Source organism: Gracilinanus agilis, chromosome 3 (assembly GCF_016433145.1).
Source record: "Gracilinanus agilis isolate LMUSP501 chromosome 3, AgileGrace, whole genome shotgun sequence".
Classification (NCBI taxonomy): Eukaryota; Metazoa; Chordata; class Mammalia; order Didelphimorphia; family Didelphidae; genus Gracilinanus; species Gracilinanus agilis.
In genome coordinates this window covers 352,933,128-352,950,019 of record NC_058132.1, presented here as the reverse complement: position 1 = coordinate 352,950,019, position 16,892 = coordinate 352,933,128, and the positions used below count along the sequence as shown (strand labels likewise).

Sequence of the window (16,892 nt, the reverse complement as noted above, 5' to 3'; positions counted from 1 at the left end):
ATATATATATATATATAATATGAGAAATAAAAGAGAAGGGATTAGTGGCAGTGTATGCAAAACCAAAATGGAAAAAAAAAAACAAATTACTTTTAACAATCTCACTTTTTTTTGTTTTCTTTTTTACACAAATACTGTTGTAAATATATTAAAAAAATCAGCATTCTATCTGGTAAACGTCACTTTTGCCCCTCTATAAAATTCTGAATTAAAAAAGTCTCAAGAACTCTGTTATTATTCCCCCTCCCTCCATTTCTTTCTTTTCTTCTTCCACAAGAATATATCCTGACACAACTTTTTTTTTTTTTTTTGCAAAGATTGTGGGAAATAATCCTTCTCTTGTACCTAGAACCATAGGTGCAAACCTCTGATATCTTTGTTTTATTTGTATTCCTGCCTTTCATGAAAGTCCCTTTTGATTGTGCTGAGGCCCTGGCTCAGCGAAGACACTGAATAAATACGATAGCCACCGTAGCTTGTTGGCTGTCCAAGTCTTCCTGGCTTCTGCTGAAAGGGGGGGATGGAGAGGAGGGCCAAGGATCGTGGACTGGAGTAGAATCCAGGAGGAGAGCCTGTAATCAGCCTTTCCCACCCTGCAGAGATTCCCACACCACCCAACCCACACTCCCTTCCCGCCCCCACAGCCCTTTTGTGAAAGCAGACAATGTGGTGGGTGGAAACCAGCAGGGCCTTTTCTCTGGGGTTTCAAAACCAGAAGTGATATTCCACAGTTTTAACTGGATACTGTGAAGTCCAAACGGCCAGAATTATGAAAATGTCCTCTGAAACACTGCAAGCGGTGTACTTAAAGACAGTAGGCCTTTTAGATTTTGTTATATATTTTTTTTGTAGTGCTCTTCACAAGTGAAAAAAAATTTTTTTTAATTTTTTAAAAAATTTTTTGTAAAGAAGGGTTGTATTTAGAGGCCAGTAGCTAGAGATCCAACCAGTGGACCTCCTGAAGCACTACCGGGCCTTAAGGCCACCATCCAAGGGAGATTGGGAAAACTATTATTCACCCAGCCTCCGGAAATGTAATGTACCAGCAGGCAAAAAACAGTTCTTCATGTAGTAGAAAATGAAACGAAACAAAAACAAAAACAAAAACAAAAAAAGTAAAAATGAAACCAAAACATTTCTTAAATTCTAGTGCCATAGCTTTTTTTTGTTTTGTTTTGTTTTGTTTTGTTTTGTTCGTAAGAAAGAGAGAAAGATACTACTTATCCATCAGACACATGCATCCTCATGTGGTCGTTGAAGTGCTCGATTTGGTCAAACTTAGCTGGGCAGACGGAGCAGACGTAAGTGGTCCCCTCCGTGCAGGCCACCACTCCAGTGGGGCCGGCTCTGGCACCAGGACCCGTGCCAGTGGGTGGGGTGCCATTGCTGGCACTGTGCAGGGCCACGTGGCGCTCTAGCAGGGTCTTGTGGGAGAATTTCTTCTTGCAGATATAGCACTCGTAGGACTTCTCCCCTCGGTGGAGCCGCATGTGGACATTGAGGGAGCTCTTCTGGGTGAAGCGCTTGTTGCAGATACTGCACTGGTAGGCCCTCACGCCTGTGTGGGTCACCATGTGCTTGATAAGGTAATCCTTTAAGGAGAAGGAGCGCCAACAGATGCTGCATTGGTGGGGCTTCTCACCTGTCCGTTGGAGAAGAGACAGCAAGCATACAAGAGAGAGCAAGACAGAGCAGGAGAGGAAGAAAATGAGAGAAAAGAACCATCACAAAAAAAGTTTACTCTGCCCCAGCCCCAAAATAAACATCTGGCTCATTCAGGGATCTCCTTTAGTTGGTTAGGTCCAATCCCCTCCTGTTAAGAGAAAGCTTTGGTTGAAATTAACTCATTTTCTGGTAGGTTGAGTATTTTACAATTCCTTGTAGGGGAAATACAACTCCCTGAGTGTAAAACAATTCCTTGCCCTGAATAATTCTTCTAATAGAAAGCTAAAAGATAAACTCTTGCTGATGGATTTCTGTAGCTTAAAAATAAAAAAAAAAACCCCAAAACTAAAGAACAGATTTCTTAAGAGGGGTTATTTTCAGTACAGTAAACTTAGCTAAGTGGTTTCCATGAACTTACCCAAAAACTATAAAAATAAGGAAAGGGAAAAAAAAATCTACAAGAAAACTGTAGCTATCAGAAGTGAGGAATGAGGCACTTTGAATACCAGACATTTTCCAGATACACGTGGCCACCTTTTAAAGGAACAAAACATTATTTTAACTCTTTTGACAGAAAAATGTCTAAAATGTAATATATATATACATATATATATATATATCTTAAGCCTTATTAGCTGAAGACACTGCTAATAATTTAATGTAATTTTTTTTTTTTTGATAACCAAAGGTTTTTAAGCTTGAGGGACACTCTTAAGAGAATGTTGTTCTAAGGTAAGGCTGTTTGCCCAGAAATGAATTACCTAAAGTTTTCTGCAGCTCCTTTTTATCTCTTCTCTCACTGTCTAGTCTTAGTAAATTTGAACATGGGCTTTCAATATCCTTGGTGAGGAACTTTCTCTACCAATGCTGATTGGCACTTTCTCTGAAACTTGAGTGCCTAAGACACTGGAATTAATGCCCTTCTCCTTTCCCTCCCACAATGAGTCCTTCTCTCCCTTTAAACCATGGAACAGGTACTACTCTGTGCTTTAAACGTTTCCTGATCTCCCCCTCAAATGCTGAGTGCTCTGTTTCCCAAACTACCATGGATTCAACTAAATGATGTATATAGTTGTATGTATGGACTATAGATTTATGCTGTCTGTATTTTCACCTGTACTTGCTGTCTCTCATTAGAATGTGAGCTCCTTGTGAGTGGGGATTGTTTTATTATTTGTATTTGTATCTCCAGCACCTATCACAGCAGGTAATTAATAAATATTTGTTGATTCATTGATTTGCTCAGAGTCACATAGCCAGTGTATGACACAGTTGAAACCTGAACCCAGATCTTCCTATCTGAAGCCAGCCCTCTATCCAATAAGCCACACTGCTTTTTTTTTTTTAATCTGTCTCCTTCTTTTTCCTTTTAATCTTTCTTTTTCTGTTCTTGTTCAGTCGTTTTTCAGTTGTATCTGACTCTTCTTTTTCTTCTCTGGCTCATCTTACAGATGAGGAAATTGAAGACAATAGGGTTAAGTGACTTGCCCAGGGTCACACAGCTAGAGACCAGATTTGAACCTAAATCCCACCCTGGTACTCTATCCACTGTACCACCTAACCCCCCCTTAGGTGTCACTTCTCAAAGCTGTCAGTATTCCTATCTTCAGGAGCTTCTTTTTCCCTTCTCATTTTGATGTTTCTAATCTTTTTTCATCTTAGAAACCAAATAACAAAGCATATTTGGAACTGTACTAAGAATCATGGTCTGGTACACTTTTCTATGAGTAAAGAACAGGCGTTTTATAAAGTATGTGGACTTTGGATGCTTAGAGGTCAAGGAGGTTTGCTTACTTCCTGATTTTCTGTTGTGTTCTAGATAGGTAAGGTATACTAAATAACTTGCATCTCACATCTTCTGCTCTGCTTGTTTTTAACTCTATGGAAGAAAATGCCCCTCCCTGGATAAGCTCATCATGTCCCAATTCACCATTCCTCTGGTGAATTACTCAAGCCTTACTGACATGACCTCCCCCAGCTTCTCCTCCTCCCTGTTCCTTTATAGAGGACAGAAAATAGACTCTCAGGTCACTCCACTTTGTATCCTCTATTCTGCCTGGTTTCAACTCCTCAGAACAAGATAACCTTGGTGCTCCCCTCTTCTCCCCCTGACCCCAATCCCTCCTGCTTTCCTGCCTCCTTTTGTGTGTTGCTTTCCCCTTCTGATTGGAAGTTTCTTGAAAGCAGCTTTTCTTAACTGTATCCCCAATCCATATAGTTCCTGGCATGGGCACTTAAATATTTACTGGATGGGATTGGATTGATTTAGTCCAGTGATGGGCAAACTTTTTAAAGAGGGGGCCAAAGGAAAGGAAATGCTCATCTGTCAGGCAACTCTTTTGAAGTTTCAATGTATTGTATCCTACTCACTGTATCCGTCAAATTAGGAATAATATCGATGGCCAGATAGAACATTTCAGGGCCGCATATGGCCCCCCAATCATGGTTTGCTCATCACTGATTTAATCCATAATCCCTTTCACCAATGGTTACTCAGGGTCCCAAGGAAGCATATCCATACTAGGTATTTCAGTCTACAACTTATTGCTCTTCTTCCAAATGTCTCAATCCTCCTTGAGCTCCTCCAGAAATATAATTCTACCATCTCTTCTAAACATCAAAGGCAAGACATTTACTTTTAAATTCAACCTACATTCCAAGGCACTCTTAATGAATAAGTCCCTGGCTGAACTGTATTCTTTCTTATATTATTTTTGAGGATGCTTTGTAAAAATGACAAATCTTAAAGATAAAAGATTTCTTTAAGAAAAAGTTAATTGTTTTTTTTTTTTTCTGAGACATTTAGTGGTTGTCTGAGATGGAACTCATTCAAATAATTTTTAAACTATTTTAACCATCCTTTCAATCTTTTACTTTACCTCTTGCTAAATGTTTTGGCCTTTCATCTTTTCATCTCCACAAGTTTCTTTTCCTCTTGCCCACTATTTATGACCCTGAACTCTACTAGCTAAAATGAAACTGGATTAAGAAAAATCTTTTAAAAAAATTCAGTGGATTGGAGAACTTCAGTAACTCTATTAACCTCAGTGCCTTTTTACTTTAGCGACTAAGTACTGTCTCTTAATAAGATGGTTAAGGTTATGGCAGCTTTGACCTACATCTACTTAGGGACACATTTTTGAAGGGACAGTTTTACTTTTGTTCAAGATGTTTTACTTGAGACTATGATAGGGCGACTTGGTGGTACAGTGGATAGAGTGCCAGGCCTAGGGTCGGGAAGACGTCAGTTCAAATATGACCTCAGATACTTACCACCTGTGTGACCCAGGACAAGTCATTTAACCCTGTTTGTCTCATTCCTCATCTGTAAAGTGAGCTGGAGAAGGAAGTAGCAAACCATTTCATTACCTTTGTCAAGAAAATCCCAAATAGGGTCACAAGGTTAAACACAACTGAAGAATAACTGATCAACAACAATTGTAGGAGACCAAATATATCATTTTTAGGTAAACTACTTCTGACAGTTGAAAATACGCTTGGAAGTGAACTGATTCCTGCTGTGGTGGTGGTGGCTATCTATTTTATTTTGGCCTGAGAGGTTATGTAAGTATTTTAAAAACATCCCTTCCATTGGACAGTGTCCTACTCTTCAGATACTACTGTGGCTGACATGGGTTCAAATCTTGTCTTCATTTCTTTTTGGTGACTACTCCCATTTAAATCTACTTGTATCTTTGAATATAGCTGCTTAGACTTCTTGTGTATCTATAGGTAAGGGCACCTATAAAGATTTTTTACTCTCCTTTTACAAGTACATCAACAAATGCTCCCATCACAGCTATTTTATTTCTTGCCTCCAAATTAATGAGAAATTGGGAATTTTAGTTTCAGAACAGTTTGAATTAAAAGTAACCCAAAGGGAAAAGAAAAGGTTCCTGAAGGCTGCTGCTTCATGTCATCCACAATGGCTTGAGATGTAGCTTAAGAGAAACTACTGGGCATGTAGGAAGGGAAAAGGAGATGGGTTGTCACATAGCAAGAATGACAGAAAAGAGATGACCAGTCTAGTACACTGGTAACCCTGATACATCATTAGGTCCTGATTATTGTGAATAACCAATCCCCTAAAATGGTCATATATATTTGAATTCACATTATTGAAGCTTTAAGATTATTTAAGATTAAGTAAAATACAGTCATTGCTTCAGGCTCAAAGGAAATATGTAGAGAAAATACAAATAATGCAGCTACTTTAGGGGATTCCTCCATCATTCATACCAGCTGGGACCTAGCCATACTAAAAGAACAAGAGGGAGGTGTCCTTTATGGAGGAATTATGGGAAAACACGGATAAAAACTGTACCAAGTAGGAAAGGATCGATGGCTTGTATTATCTATTGGCATAGGGGTAAAATCATGGGTTTGTCAAAATAAATATTTGTTTATATTTAAAGGAGGATTTTGTCAAAGCTAGCTGTGGCTGTGGCTACCACCTATGTCCTTTGGAATTCTAACCTTGGTCCTGCCACTGGGTAACATCAGGGCAAGCTGTTGAGAGTCTCGACTTCTTAATAGGAATATGAAACCCTTTTCTCCTCTACTATACAGATATAGTAAACATATCTACAGAGTCCCTTGGAGGAAGATCTTACCAAATACAATGCACTGTTTCCCAGGGGCTGGGAAAATGGATTTTTAGGCTTTCTAGGAGGTACCTAATTAAGAGTGGTATGTTTTATGATTAGTTAAGCATCCAGAACTAACATTTTCTATTTCTTTTTATTTAATGGGAAGTGACACACATTAACAGTGCCACCTTCAAGTGAATCTCTTAAACTCTTGGTGCTCTTGGCAACTCTCTAAGACTGCAGAATGTGCCAGATCTACATTGGTACAGTGAGTTTTCTCATCCAATCAATCAATCAATATTTATTAAGTACCTAAGATGTACTAGGTACTATGATAAGTGCTGGGGATGCAAAAAGAAGCAAAACAAAACAAAACAAATAAAAACCCTAGTCCCTGCCCTCAAGGAGTTTATGGGGATGTAAGAGTTTCATAGATCAATCATACCTCCATATTCTTATCCTGGGAGATAGTATCACTTTGCAAAAATGTTAAGATCTTTTATTACAGTATCATATCTGACAGAGATACAGCACAGGAGTGTTCTTTATTATTATAATCAGTCTGGCAGTCAGGAAAGCTGAGTTCAAGTCCAGATTTTGATACATACTGGCTTTGTGACTCTAGGCAAGTCATGTAATCTTTCAATGACTATGCAACTCTTTCAGGCTCTAAGTTAGAGAGCAGATGTCCATATGCATTGGCAAAAAGAGCTTCCTGTGCCAAGGAAAATCACAAGTCTAGACCCCTCAAAACAATTTTATCTGAAAAAGCTCTGAGAGACTTAGCTGGAAGGGGAGGAATATTGCTAATTGTAGTCCACAGGAATGGAGAAATAGGAAAATGGATCTAGAATAGTTTTCTCAGCATATGCCTAAAAGGGAGAAATGCTAAGTTGGTTTTCTTATAAAGAACCACAAAATACATTTGAGACACTAGTGATTTATTGTGGGGGAAATGCTCAATTAAGTACCTAAACTTTAAAAATAGTCTCTTATCAAAAATTTGGCATGATTAAAGGGGGCAAAAGTATGGGTAATCCAAGAGGCAAAAGACATTCATATTTGACCTCAAAATGTATTATATGTTTTTTTTTTTTTGGATAGTAGGTGAATTATGTTTGGCTTAGGTTAGTATTTATCTACATTTCTTGGTGGAGGAAAACAGTCTATAAATGATCTGTGTTTTAGAAGAAAGCTAACCTTGAGATTAAAAAGGTTGCTTCAAATAATCCACAAAGTAGGCAATCCACACGCAGATTTGGTAACAGAGCTCATGATATAGTTTACTCTCAATTATACATATTAATGGAGAAGAACATTAGTATGAATAATACAAGATGGCAAATCGTATACTTAGCATATTTCTTTAATGCCAGAGCAGCATCTAAATCTTACAGATAGAAAGCCCAAGTGGAAAAAAAAAATATAGGAGCTCAAAGGCAGTCGAAGGATGGGAGTGATGAATTTAGACACTCTGATACCTTACCCTCCAAATAGCCCTTTTGAATTCCTTATCTTGGAACTGTGAGCAATGGTAAGACAGCTGGAAAGAATGCTGAAAAGTATTACGCTTTTGACTGACATGCAAAAAACATTTTTGCATTAAAAGACAGAAGGGGAGGATGCCTGGGTTCAGCTGTTTCTGCTGTTGCTTCCCATGGGCTAAAATTCCCAGGTCAAAGCCACTTATGATCATGACACCCAGATGCAGAAGAGTAGGTTTAGCATTCCAACTCAACCAACAATACTTCTTTCAGGTGGTTTCCTCTAAGCCCCTTAAGGAATATCGCATGATTGTTTAAGAGAAGGCTTAGGAAAATCATTGTTTCTTTCAGTCTCCAGGCCTCAACCCCATGGCTGGCTGTTATGTTAATCTGGGACAATTAAGAGGTTAGTAAAGAGTATTGGAGAGGAAGCTGGAGCCTTTTATGTACCAAGGTAATCGGGGAACTTGGATAAGAGCTGAAATAGAGTAAGGTTTTATAAGGTGGCAGGTGGGAAAAGAAGGAGAATAAAGCCAACTGGGGAATGTAATGAGTCAGGAAAGGTGGCCACAGGTCTGTCTGGGCAGTAGAGCAGGAGGCAGGCCCTGGTGTGCACCCATAATCTTAAAGTAGATAATCACAACTAGAGTGTGGTTCTAAAAATATTTAGCACCAACTGCGGATCTATTTCCTGATTCCTCTGAACTTTATAAAGTTCCTCCAAACCCCAAAGGGGTCTATTATCTTAGAGATACTCAGCAGAGTAGGGGGTACAGGCAAGCTAAAGGCCTTTCAATCATGGTCTACATTAGTGAAATGCTTAAAAATTTGAGAGGCAAATAATTGTAAGGATGGTCCCCTCTGCCTAACTACCAAGGTACTGGTACTCTATTCTGAACCCATTTCTGACTCTTAGTTTGTTCTTGTGGGAAAGTTTTCATTTTTGTGCTCCAAGACAAAGGAAAGCTAATCAGAAACAACATTAGCTTAAAGCATTCGCAGCTTCAAGCAACAGTCCAAAATACTTTGAATTTAATAATTTTCTTCCAAGAACCTCAGCGTGGCTCACCCTCACCCATTTTATCTCATTTTTCTCACAGTTCTCTATTGAGTCACATTTGCTATTGTTTATTATTATTATTACTGTTTTTGAGTGTGGGGGGGGCTGGACCTACGATTTTATCTGTGTAGTGGGTCCTTGTTAAGGAACTTATTCTACCAATTTATATTAGTGCCTTCCGTGCAATTTCTTGGGGACACTGTGTGTAATTTGAATCTGTTTCCCTAATTATGATAAAAAAAACTATGATCCCCAGCAAAAATACTATTCCCGGCACCCCACTCACTTCCTGTTGTTACGTGCTGATGTAGACAGGATATAAATTGGGTGGAGCTCCCTGTCTAGCTCTTTTTTCTTTCCTATTGGTGGCTTTGGTGGATCAGGCATTTTGAGCAGGTAGAAAACTTGGTCACGTGGTTCTATTTTGTCAGATAATAAACTTTATAAAATATAATCCTTTAAGTATTGAATGTTGATTTAACTCTTACATTTAAGAAGTCAATTGGCTTGCCAAGGGTTATGTGGTCAGCATGTGTCAGAGACAACACTTGAGGCCAGGCCTTCCCACCAGCTCTCTAGACCAGGGTGTCTAATCCATACATAGGGATTCCTGCTGGGTTGCATGTGGGCTTAGTTTTATACTGTAATGCTAGCTATGTTTTATTGTATGTTTATTTGTTTTGCTTAATATTTACATTTTAATCTGGGTTTATGAAATTCTGGGAGTATTGTGGCCTATCTACCACCTTTGCTCTAGCTAGATACTATATATATGGTGTGTGTGCATATATATACATATATATATAATATATCATGTCATATATATGGTATCATATAAATATCACTATTTAAGCAATGGGGAGAGAAGTAAGTTAATAGGAGCACCTGGATAAAAATCTAGGTTTCTTTCCCAATTTCTGGATTTCATGCCACCCTTTCCTTGCCCTTTCTACTAAGTCTGCAAGATGTGCCTAATAAACACAAAGCATTACTTTGTGATTTGTCTAATCCCAAAAATGCTTCCTAAATGGCTGGGGGCCAGGGCTATGATGAGACTTGGGGATTTGGGAACACAAGAATCTCAAATGGAAGGTTAAGCTCCCCTTTTTCCACTTACATTTTTAGAACTACTTTCTAAAAACCGTTATCTTCTCTCTTAGAACTGATACTAATCAAGGCTGAAGAGCAGCAGGGCTAGGTGTCTGGGGTTAAGTGACTTGCCCAGAGTTACATAGCTAGGAAGTGTCTGAGGCCAGATTTGAAGCCAAGACTTCCCTTCTCTGGCTACCCCTTATAACTATTTTTGTCACACAAAATTTCTGCATTCTTCTTCTGGACCTCAGTTTCCTCAACTGTAAAACTGGAGTGGGGGAGTGGTTAATGAATTAGATCAGCTTTAAAGACTGTTCCTCTTTAACATTCTATTTTCTATATTGGTTCTAAAACTTAATAGTGACACAACTGACAATGCTGCTATAAGGAAGAAAAGAAGCATTTATTAAGCCTGTACTGTGTGCTAGGCACTGTACTAAGCTTTGCAAATTTGATCTCATTTGATTCTCACAACAACTTTGGCAAGGGAGTGCTACTCTTATTCCCATTTTATAGTTAAGAGAACTAAAGCAAAGCAAGTTAAGTGACTTGCCCAGGATTATTCAGTTAGTTAGTATCTGAAGCCACGTTTGAGTCAGGTCTTCCTGACTACAGGCTCAACAAGTGGTACCACCTACTTGCTCCAAAAGCGGCATGTTCATGAAGAGGATGATTATCATAATACAAGACCATCTTTATTTATAAAATTATATTATTATTCCACCACCAATGCCCATATCTGATTCGATAATGTGGCATGGAGATAACTCTGAGTTCTCAAAGGCTATTGAAGTGCAAACCCTGCCAGGTTTTTACCAAGATAGAGAATTTCTGAGGATGGATCCAGCAATAAAATGAATGTATGCCACCTGAGGACCAACCCAGAAAAGGGAAAAACGGCTTTTCACCAGTTTGGCTGTCAGTGGGTGAGTTTTTAAACCACAGAAATTTAGAGAACTCTGTCTGTTCCACTCTGCTATGATAGAAGTAGCTTCCATGCTGGTGAAATCGCAACTCTTTGAAATGCTGATTATACCTCAATTACTATTTTGTTCTGACAGTGAGAATGACACATGGAAAATTTAATCCTACAATGTTGTCCACTTTTTTGTGTGTATACATCACACAAATACACAAACATAAATATATTTGCAGATACATATGTGTTTAATATATTTATAATCTATTATATATTTTATAACATTAACTTATTATATTAATGTATCATATTTTAATGTATTATATATATTTTTATTTATAAAATATGTTAAACCCTTACCTTCTGCCTTAGAATTGATACTACATTGGTTCCAAGGCAGAAGAACAGTAAGGGCTAGGCAGCTGGGGTTAAGTGGCTTGTCCAGGGTCACATAGCTAGGAATGATCTGAAGTCAAATTTGAAACTAGGTCCCTCCTGATTCTAGTCCTGGAACTCTTATCTATTGAGCCATGTAGCTTTCCCTCCCCTGAGATATTAAAAGAAGAGAGGAAGTATAACTCCAGAGTGTTCAGTGAAGGCTCTATGGAAAATCTCTAGAGGGAGGTACAAAGAGTGGCATGAAATCATAAAATGTGGAAGGGTTAACCTCTCCACTGGTGGAAGGAGAATAGAAATTAATGAGGTCATGGATCCATTAGGATTGCTAAGAAGTTATTAATAGATCTTATTGCTGAGCCATCAAAGCTTCTTGGACTAACAGGAAAAATGATCACCTAAGCAGGGGGGTGGAGGAAAGGGCTTGTTTCTAATAGTTTTATAAATATGCTTTTGGTCCGAATATAGGCTTTATTCCATTCCTCCATTTATATTTTATAAAATTTGAGTGCAATCTATAACTGCTATTATTTTTCAGTGTATAACAGTTCATATTCTTTTCTTGTCAAAGAGATCTTATTTTAGGGGTACAATCAATATGATGGTTATCAGTGGTGGGACTATCTTCTTAAAGACTGATTCATTAGTATTTCATTGTCTTAGTAGGAAGATATAATGATTCAGGAAAAACAAATAAGTAGACTTGAACTTTTGCCTTTAACTCTATGATGCTTAGCTTTTCAGACCATATTTTTTTTCTCCCTTGCTTATCTTTGCTACCTCCTTCCTCACATTTCTACTAATAGACAAGAAATGGAAAACAATTTTTAAAAATCAGCCAGTATTGCCCTATGCCAGGTATGTCACCTTATGTAAGCCCTGGGAAATGTGTGGGCTAGGTGGCATAGTGGATAGAGTACTGGGCTTGGAGTCAGAACAATTCATCTTCCTGAGTTCAGATCTGGCCCCTGACACTTACTGACTGTGTGACCCTGGTGGGCAAGTCACTTAATTCTGTTTGCCTCAGTTTCCTCATCTGTCAAATGAGCTGGAGAAGGAAAATGGCAAACCTCTCCAATATCTTTGCCAAGAAAACCCCAAATAGGGTTGTGAAGAGTTGGACACAACTGAAATGACCCAACACCAAATTCTACCAAGATCAGAAGTTGGACTAGCTTTGCCCCATTCCTCTGAGTTTTGGGTTTGGGAACAAGGAAAAACAGGTGTAAGCTAACTGAAGGAGGAGATTTCTGGCTAGACGTGAAAGAAAATTAGGAGAGTGCTACTCTAAGATTGGCCAAGTGGAAAGAGTATTGGATTTGGAATCGGGGACCCAGGTTCAAATTCTGTCTGTGGTTCTACCCATGTGACCTCAAGCCTATGTGCTCTTTAACTTTTCTGAGCCTCAATTTCCTCATCTGAAAACAAGAAAGATGAATCAGTTGGCCTCTAAGGTCCCCTCCAGTTCTAAGTCTATGATTCTATGATTCCATGAATTGACTCCTTCTCTGTCATCTGGAATTGGGGATAAGGTAAAATGTCTACACATGAAGAAGACATTCTTTTAAAAATGAAGAAAATAAATAGCTGTGGCAATATGGTTATCTGTACAATATATTCTCTAGATGAAAAGAGTAGAATTATAAAAGAGGAATGGAGAACAGAATGGATTTACCTATAATATTTTTAGTTAAATGTCACTGTGAAATATTTTCATAACATCCATGCATTTTGAAGCTGAGTTCTTCACTAAAATTTAAATGTTCCCCCAAACCAATACTAACTATTAGAAGTTTGCTAGTAGAGTTAAATCTGTCTTGAATATCGAATTATCACTTATCATTACTTGTTATTTCTCAGGTAGGTAAGGAGCTAATGAGATGGAGTATCTAAAATATGTTTAGTTCGTTGGAATATACAATTATGCATATCTGTACATACAAATATGAAGGGCATATGTTATTCTTAACTGGTTCAAGCCTACACTGAACATGAGGAAATGTCTCACTTTCAAAAGTGAATGAACTACATCGATCTAGTCTTTGGTCCTTTTTCCCTACTTCCTCCTTTCTTTCCTATCAACAAATATCTACTGAGTCCTTATTCTGTGCAAAGAATTGACTTTGCAAAGTGCTGTGGGGGTTCAAAGATGCACAGGACACAATTCCTTCCCTTGGGTAACTTACAATCTAGTAGAGGACATAAGATATGTAGATTTGCAACTTTAATACTAGGCTGCATGTGTGAATGCAGGAGGTCGGTTCCTTTATCCTGCTTAGGAGGAAATGGATGCTCATTTAGTTAAATTACTTGTCCAAAGAATTCTATATTTGCAATCTGATGGATTTAGAGCTTAAGGACTTGTCTAGTTTGATCCTTTCATTGTTAAAGATGAGAAAACATGACTTGTGAAGTTAGGTGGCTTGTCAAGTACACACAAGTTATGGAGCAGAGCAAAGATTTGCATTCAGGACTTCTGAGACTACACTTAATTCTCTTTTCAATATACTACACTAATACTAAAGAGATATACACAATTTTTGTCAGGTTTTTCTACATGAAGATTTTTGGAAGGCAAACCTTGTAACAAGATTAAAACGTAGAAGAATGTTCATTCAATTAAAAGAAAATTCTAACCTTATTTTTAAAAAATATTTATTTTTTGAACACCAAATAAAATGGGCATTTTTCATATATGGAGTAGAACAGAATAAGAAGACTATTTTAAATCTCTAGAGTGCTTGGTTTTAAAATTAACAAAAAAGCATAAAATTAAAAAAAAAACAACCAGAAAATCCTTCCATCTTAGAATTAATACTGTGTATTGGTTCCAAGGGAGAAAAGCAGTAAAAGCTAGACAGTGGGGATTAAATGATTTGCCCAGGGCCACACACTAGGAAATATTTGAGGCCAAATTTGAACCCAGAACTTCCAGTCTCTAGATCTGGCTTTCAATATTCTGAGCTACCGTGCTTCCCCAAAAAGCATATAATAAATTCTACACATAACTTTCAAGGTTGACCTGTTTGTCTGGCTGCCTCCTGTTCTTTTCCAAAGATTAAAAACAAACAAAGCAAATACTTTATTGATCATTTTTTTTTTAAATTTAGTAACCCTATTTGGGTTTGATTTTAATGGGTTAAAGAAAAGAAAATTACTAGTAGAGGTTCCTCTTGGCACTACTGTGTAAGTAAGTGGTCTAAGTCAACATACAAAGCTTAAGTCTCATGATAGTGTCTCTCTGTGAATTTTGGATTTTAATATACTAGCCTTCATGATAGTCAAAAGATAATCTGTACTTTATAAGGAATTTCACCACCATTTATGGCATTGGACAAAAGTCAGAGGTAAATCTTATCTGTTGATTTCTCTGGGCTTTTCAAGCCAAAACCAAGTTAAGAGGATGACCAAGTTTGGTATCACATTCAAGGAAGGATGATATACACATTTTAGTTAATAAGATTGGATACCAATTCTTTGAGACTCTTAATTGAATAGGCATAGAAGTTTGTGGCTACCACTTAAAAAAACTGAGATTAGGTGAGGACCAGACCTTCCTTTTGGATTGCCCATATGACATATTCCAGGGTACGTTGAAAGACTGTGTATCCAAATGAGAACTGCGTGTCCTAAGGTAATAATTAACATATCATGACCTCTCATGGAGAGAGTATACTCTCACTCTCAAGGGAGCATGAATGCGACACATGGGTCATTCAAAGTTCAGACTTTAGCAGTTTCTGGGTTACACAGTCAGTAGAAAATCCTAATTTTAGAGCTTCTGTCAGATTGAGATACGATTCAGGATTTGTCCTCCACATTATATTAAACCTATGAACTTTTCCTCTAACATTAAGCCTTATAATTAGAATAATCCCCAAATGGAATGAATGTCCTGTCTCAGAAATAGTGGGCTCCCCCAGAATAAAGGTTTTAAGGCAAGGCAGAATGATCACTCGTGTGCTTATTGTAGAAGGACTCTTTTTCAGGTGTAGGTTGGACTAAATAGTAACTGAGAACTCTTCCAACTTTTAAATTCTGTGATTTCTTACTTTGGCTCATGTGATTATGTTTGTTGGCTTTTTTAACCCTTCCCTTCCCTCTAAGAATCAATACTATGTATTGGTTCTAAAGCAGAAGAGTGATTTTTTAGGACTAGGCAAAGGGGATTAAATGACTTGCCCAGGGTCACACAGCTAGGAATTATCTGAAGTCACATTTGAACCCAGAACCTCCCATCTACAGGCCTGGCTCTATATCCACTGAGCCACCCACCTGCCCCTGTGATTATGTTTCTATATGCTTTCTTAATGCCCATTTTCCTCTTCAGTTGCCTTGATAGGTACTGTGCCTCAGATTTGAGGTTCTTAAAGTTGGGATTATGGTTATATATACTCTGGTGAGTCTCTGTGCTTTGTTAACTTGCCTCTGACATTCCTTTGGAAGATGTGGACAATTTAATCCTACTAACCCAAATCTCTCTTCCTATCTTTTCTGATGCTGCTAGGGATGTATGACTTAAAGGGGAAATAGTGACAACTGTGTCTGAAAAAAAAAAAAAATAAAGATGCCTTTTTACTTAGCATAATTGTCATTTCTCCTTTGGCCCATATCTAATACAGATTGCAAGTCAAGGCAGAACAAACACAGAATAGTCTTTATTCCTATTATTAAGTTACCAGGAGTGTCTCGGAGTGATAGGAGAAGACAAAGTATGATAGAAGACAAGAAGACAAAATCAACTCTTAGAAAGGTCTGTTAATTGTCTTTGAGAAGAAAAAGACCCTTCATTTTCTTTTTCCACTGTTTTATACCGTCTTCTTTTAGTAGTGTCATCAGTTTTCTGGAATAAGTTGAAAAAACTGGGCCATCTTCATGTGCTGGGATGACAGGATAGTTTGTGTTATTTTTGATTCTTCTCTAAATCTCTCATCTCCAGACAACTTCTTGGGATTCTGATTTACTTACACTCTTGGTCATTCTGGCCTCTCTTGGTCTTTCAAGGGTGAGTGAGCTTGAGAAACACTTATAGGGACTAAGTAGACTCCTACTGTGGGTAGTGAGGTGGCACCGTGGAGAGAGCACTGGGCTTGGAATTAGGAAGAACTCATCTTCATGAGTTTAAATTTGGCCTCAGACACTTATTAGCTGTGTGACCCTGGGCAAATCACTTAACCCTGTTTGCTTCAGTTTTCTCATCTGTGAAATGGGCTGGAGAAGGAAATGGGAAATCACACCAGTATCTCTTCCAAAAAAACTTCAAACAGGGTCATTAAGAGTGAGATATGACTGAAATGTCTGAACAATAGATTCCTATTATGGTTTGCTAATGGATGGAGTGTGGCTAGGAATTTCTTTTCTTTTCTTAGAGGATAGTGAATAAAAGTAAAAGTTTATCAAAAGAGAAAGAAAAAAAATTCTTGATTATAAAGGAAATCTAGGCAAATCTGAAGATCTAATACAATTAGTCACAAATTCCAGAGATCTTTCACCACTGAGTAGGCTGTCTTCTAGTTATTTCAATTGTGTCATATAATTGTGAAGGCTGAGGAACCAAGAAATTCCAGAAAGCATCTGAATTGAAGAAAAAGTGTACAATATGTTATTATTATCATTGTTATGGTGAGAATGCCATTTAAAATTTCATTTTAATTCTATAGTAAAACTCCATTATTTTGGTCCTCATT

General features: G+C 37.8%; 1 protein-coding gene across 1 annotated transcript in view; it reads right to left on the bottom strand.

The window, feature by feature from the left end:
- Nucleotides 1-1,155: 1,155 nt before the first annotated feature.
- ZBTB20 (zinc finger and BTB domain containing 20) overlaps nucleotides 1,156-16,892 on the bottom strand; it is a 57,318-nt gene continuing 41,581 nt past the window's right edge. Inside the window, exon 3 of the mRNA XM_044670086.1 lies at nucleotides 1,156-1,642. Within this exon, the coding sequence (XP_044526021.1) occupies nucleotides 1,221-1,642 (422 nt within the window). The 3' untranslated portion in view covers nucleotides 1,156-1,220. The remainder of the gene's footprint in view (nucleotides 1,643-16,892) is intronic.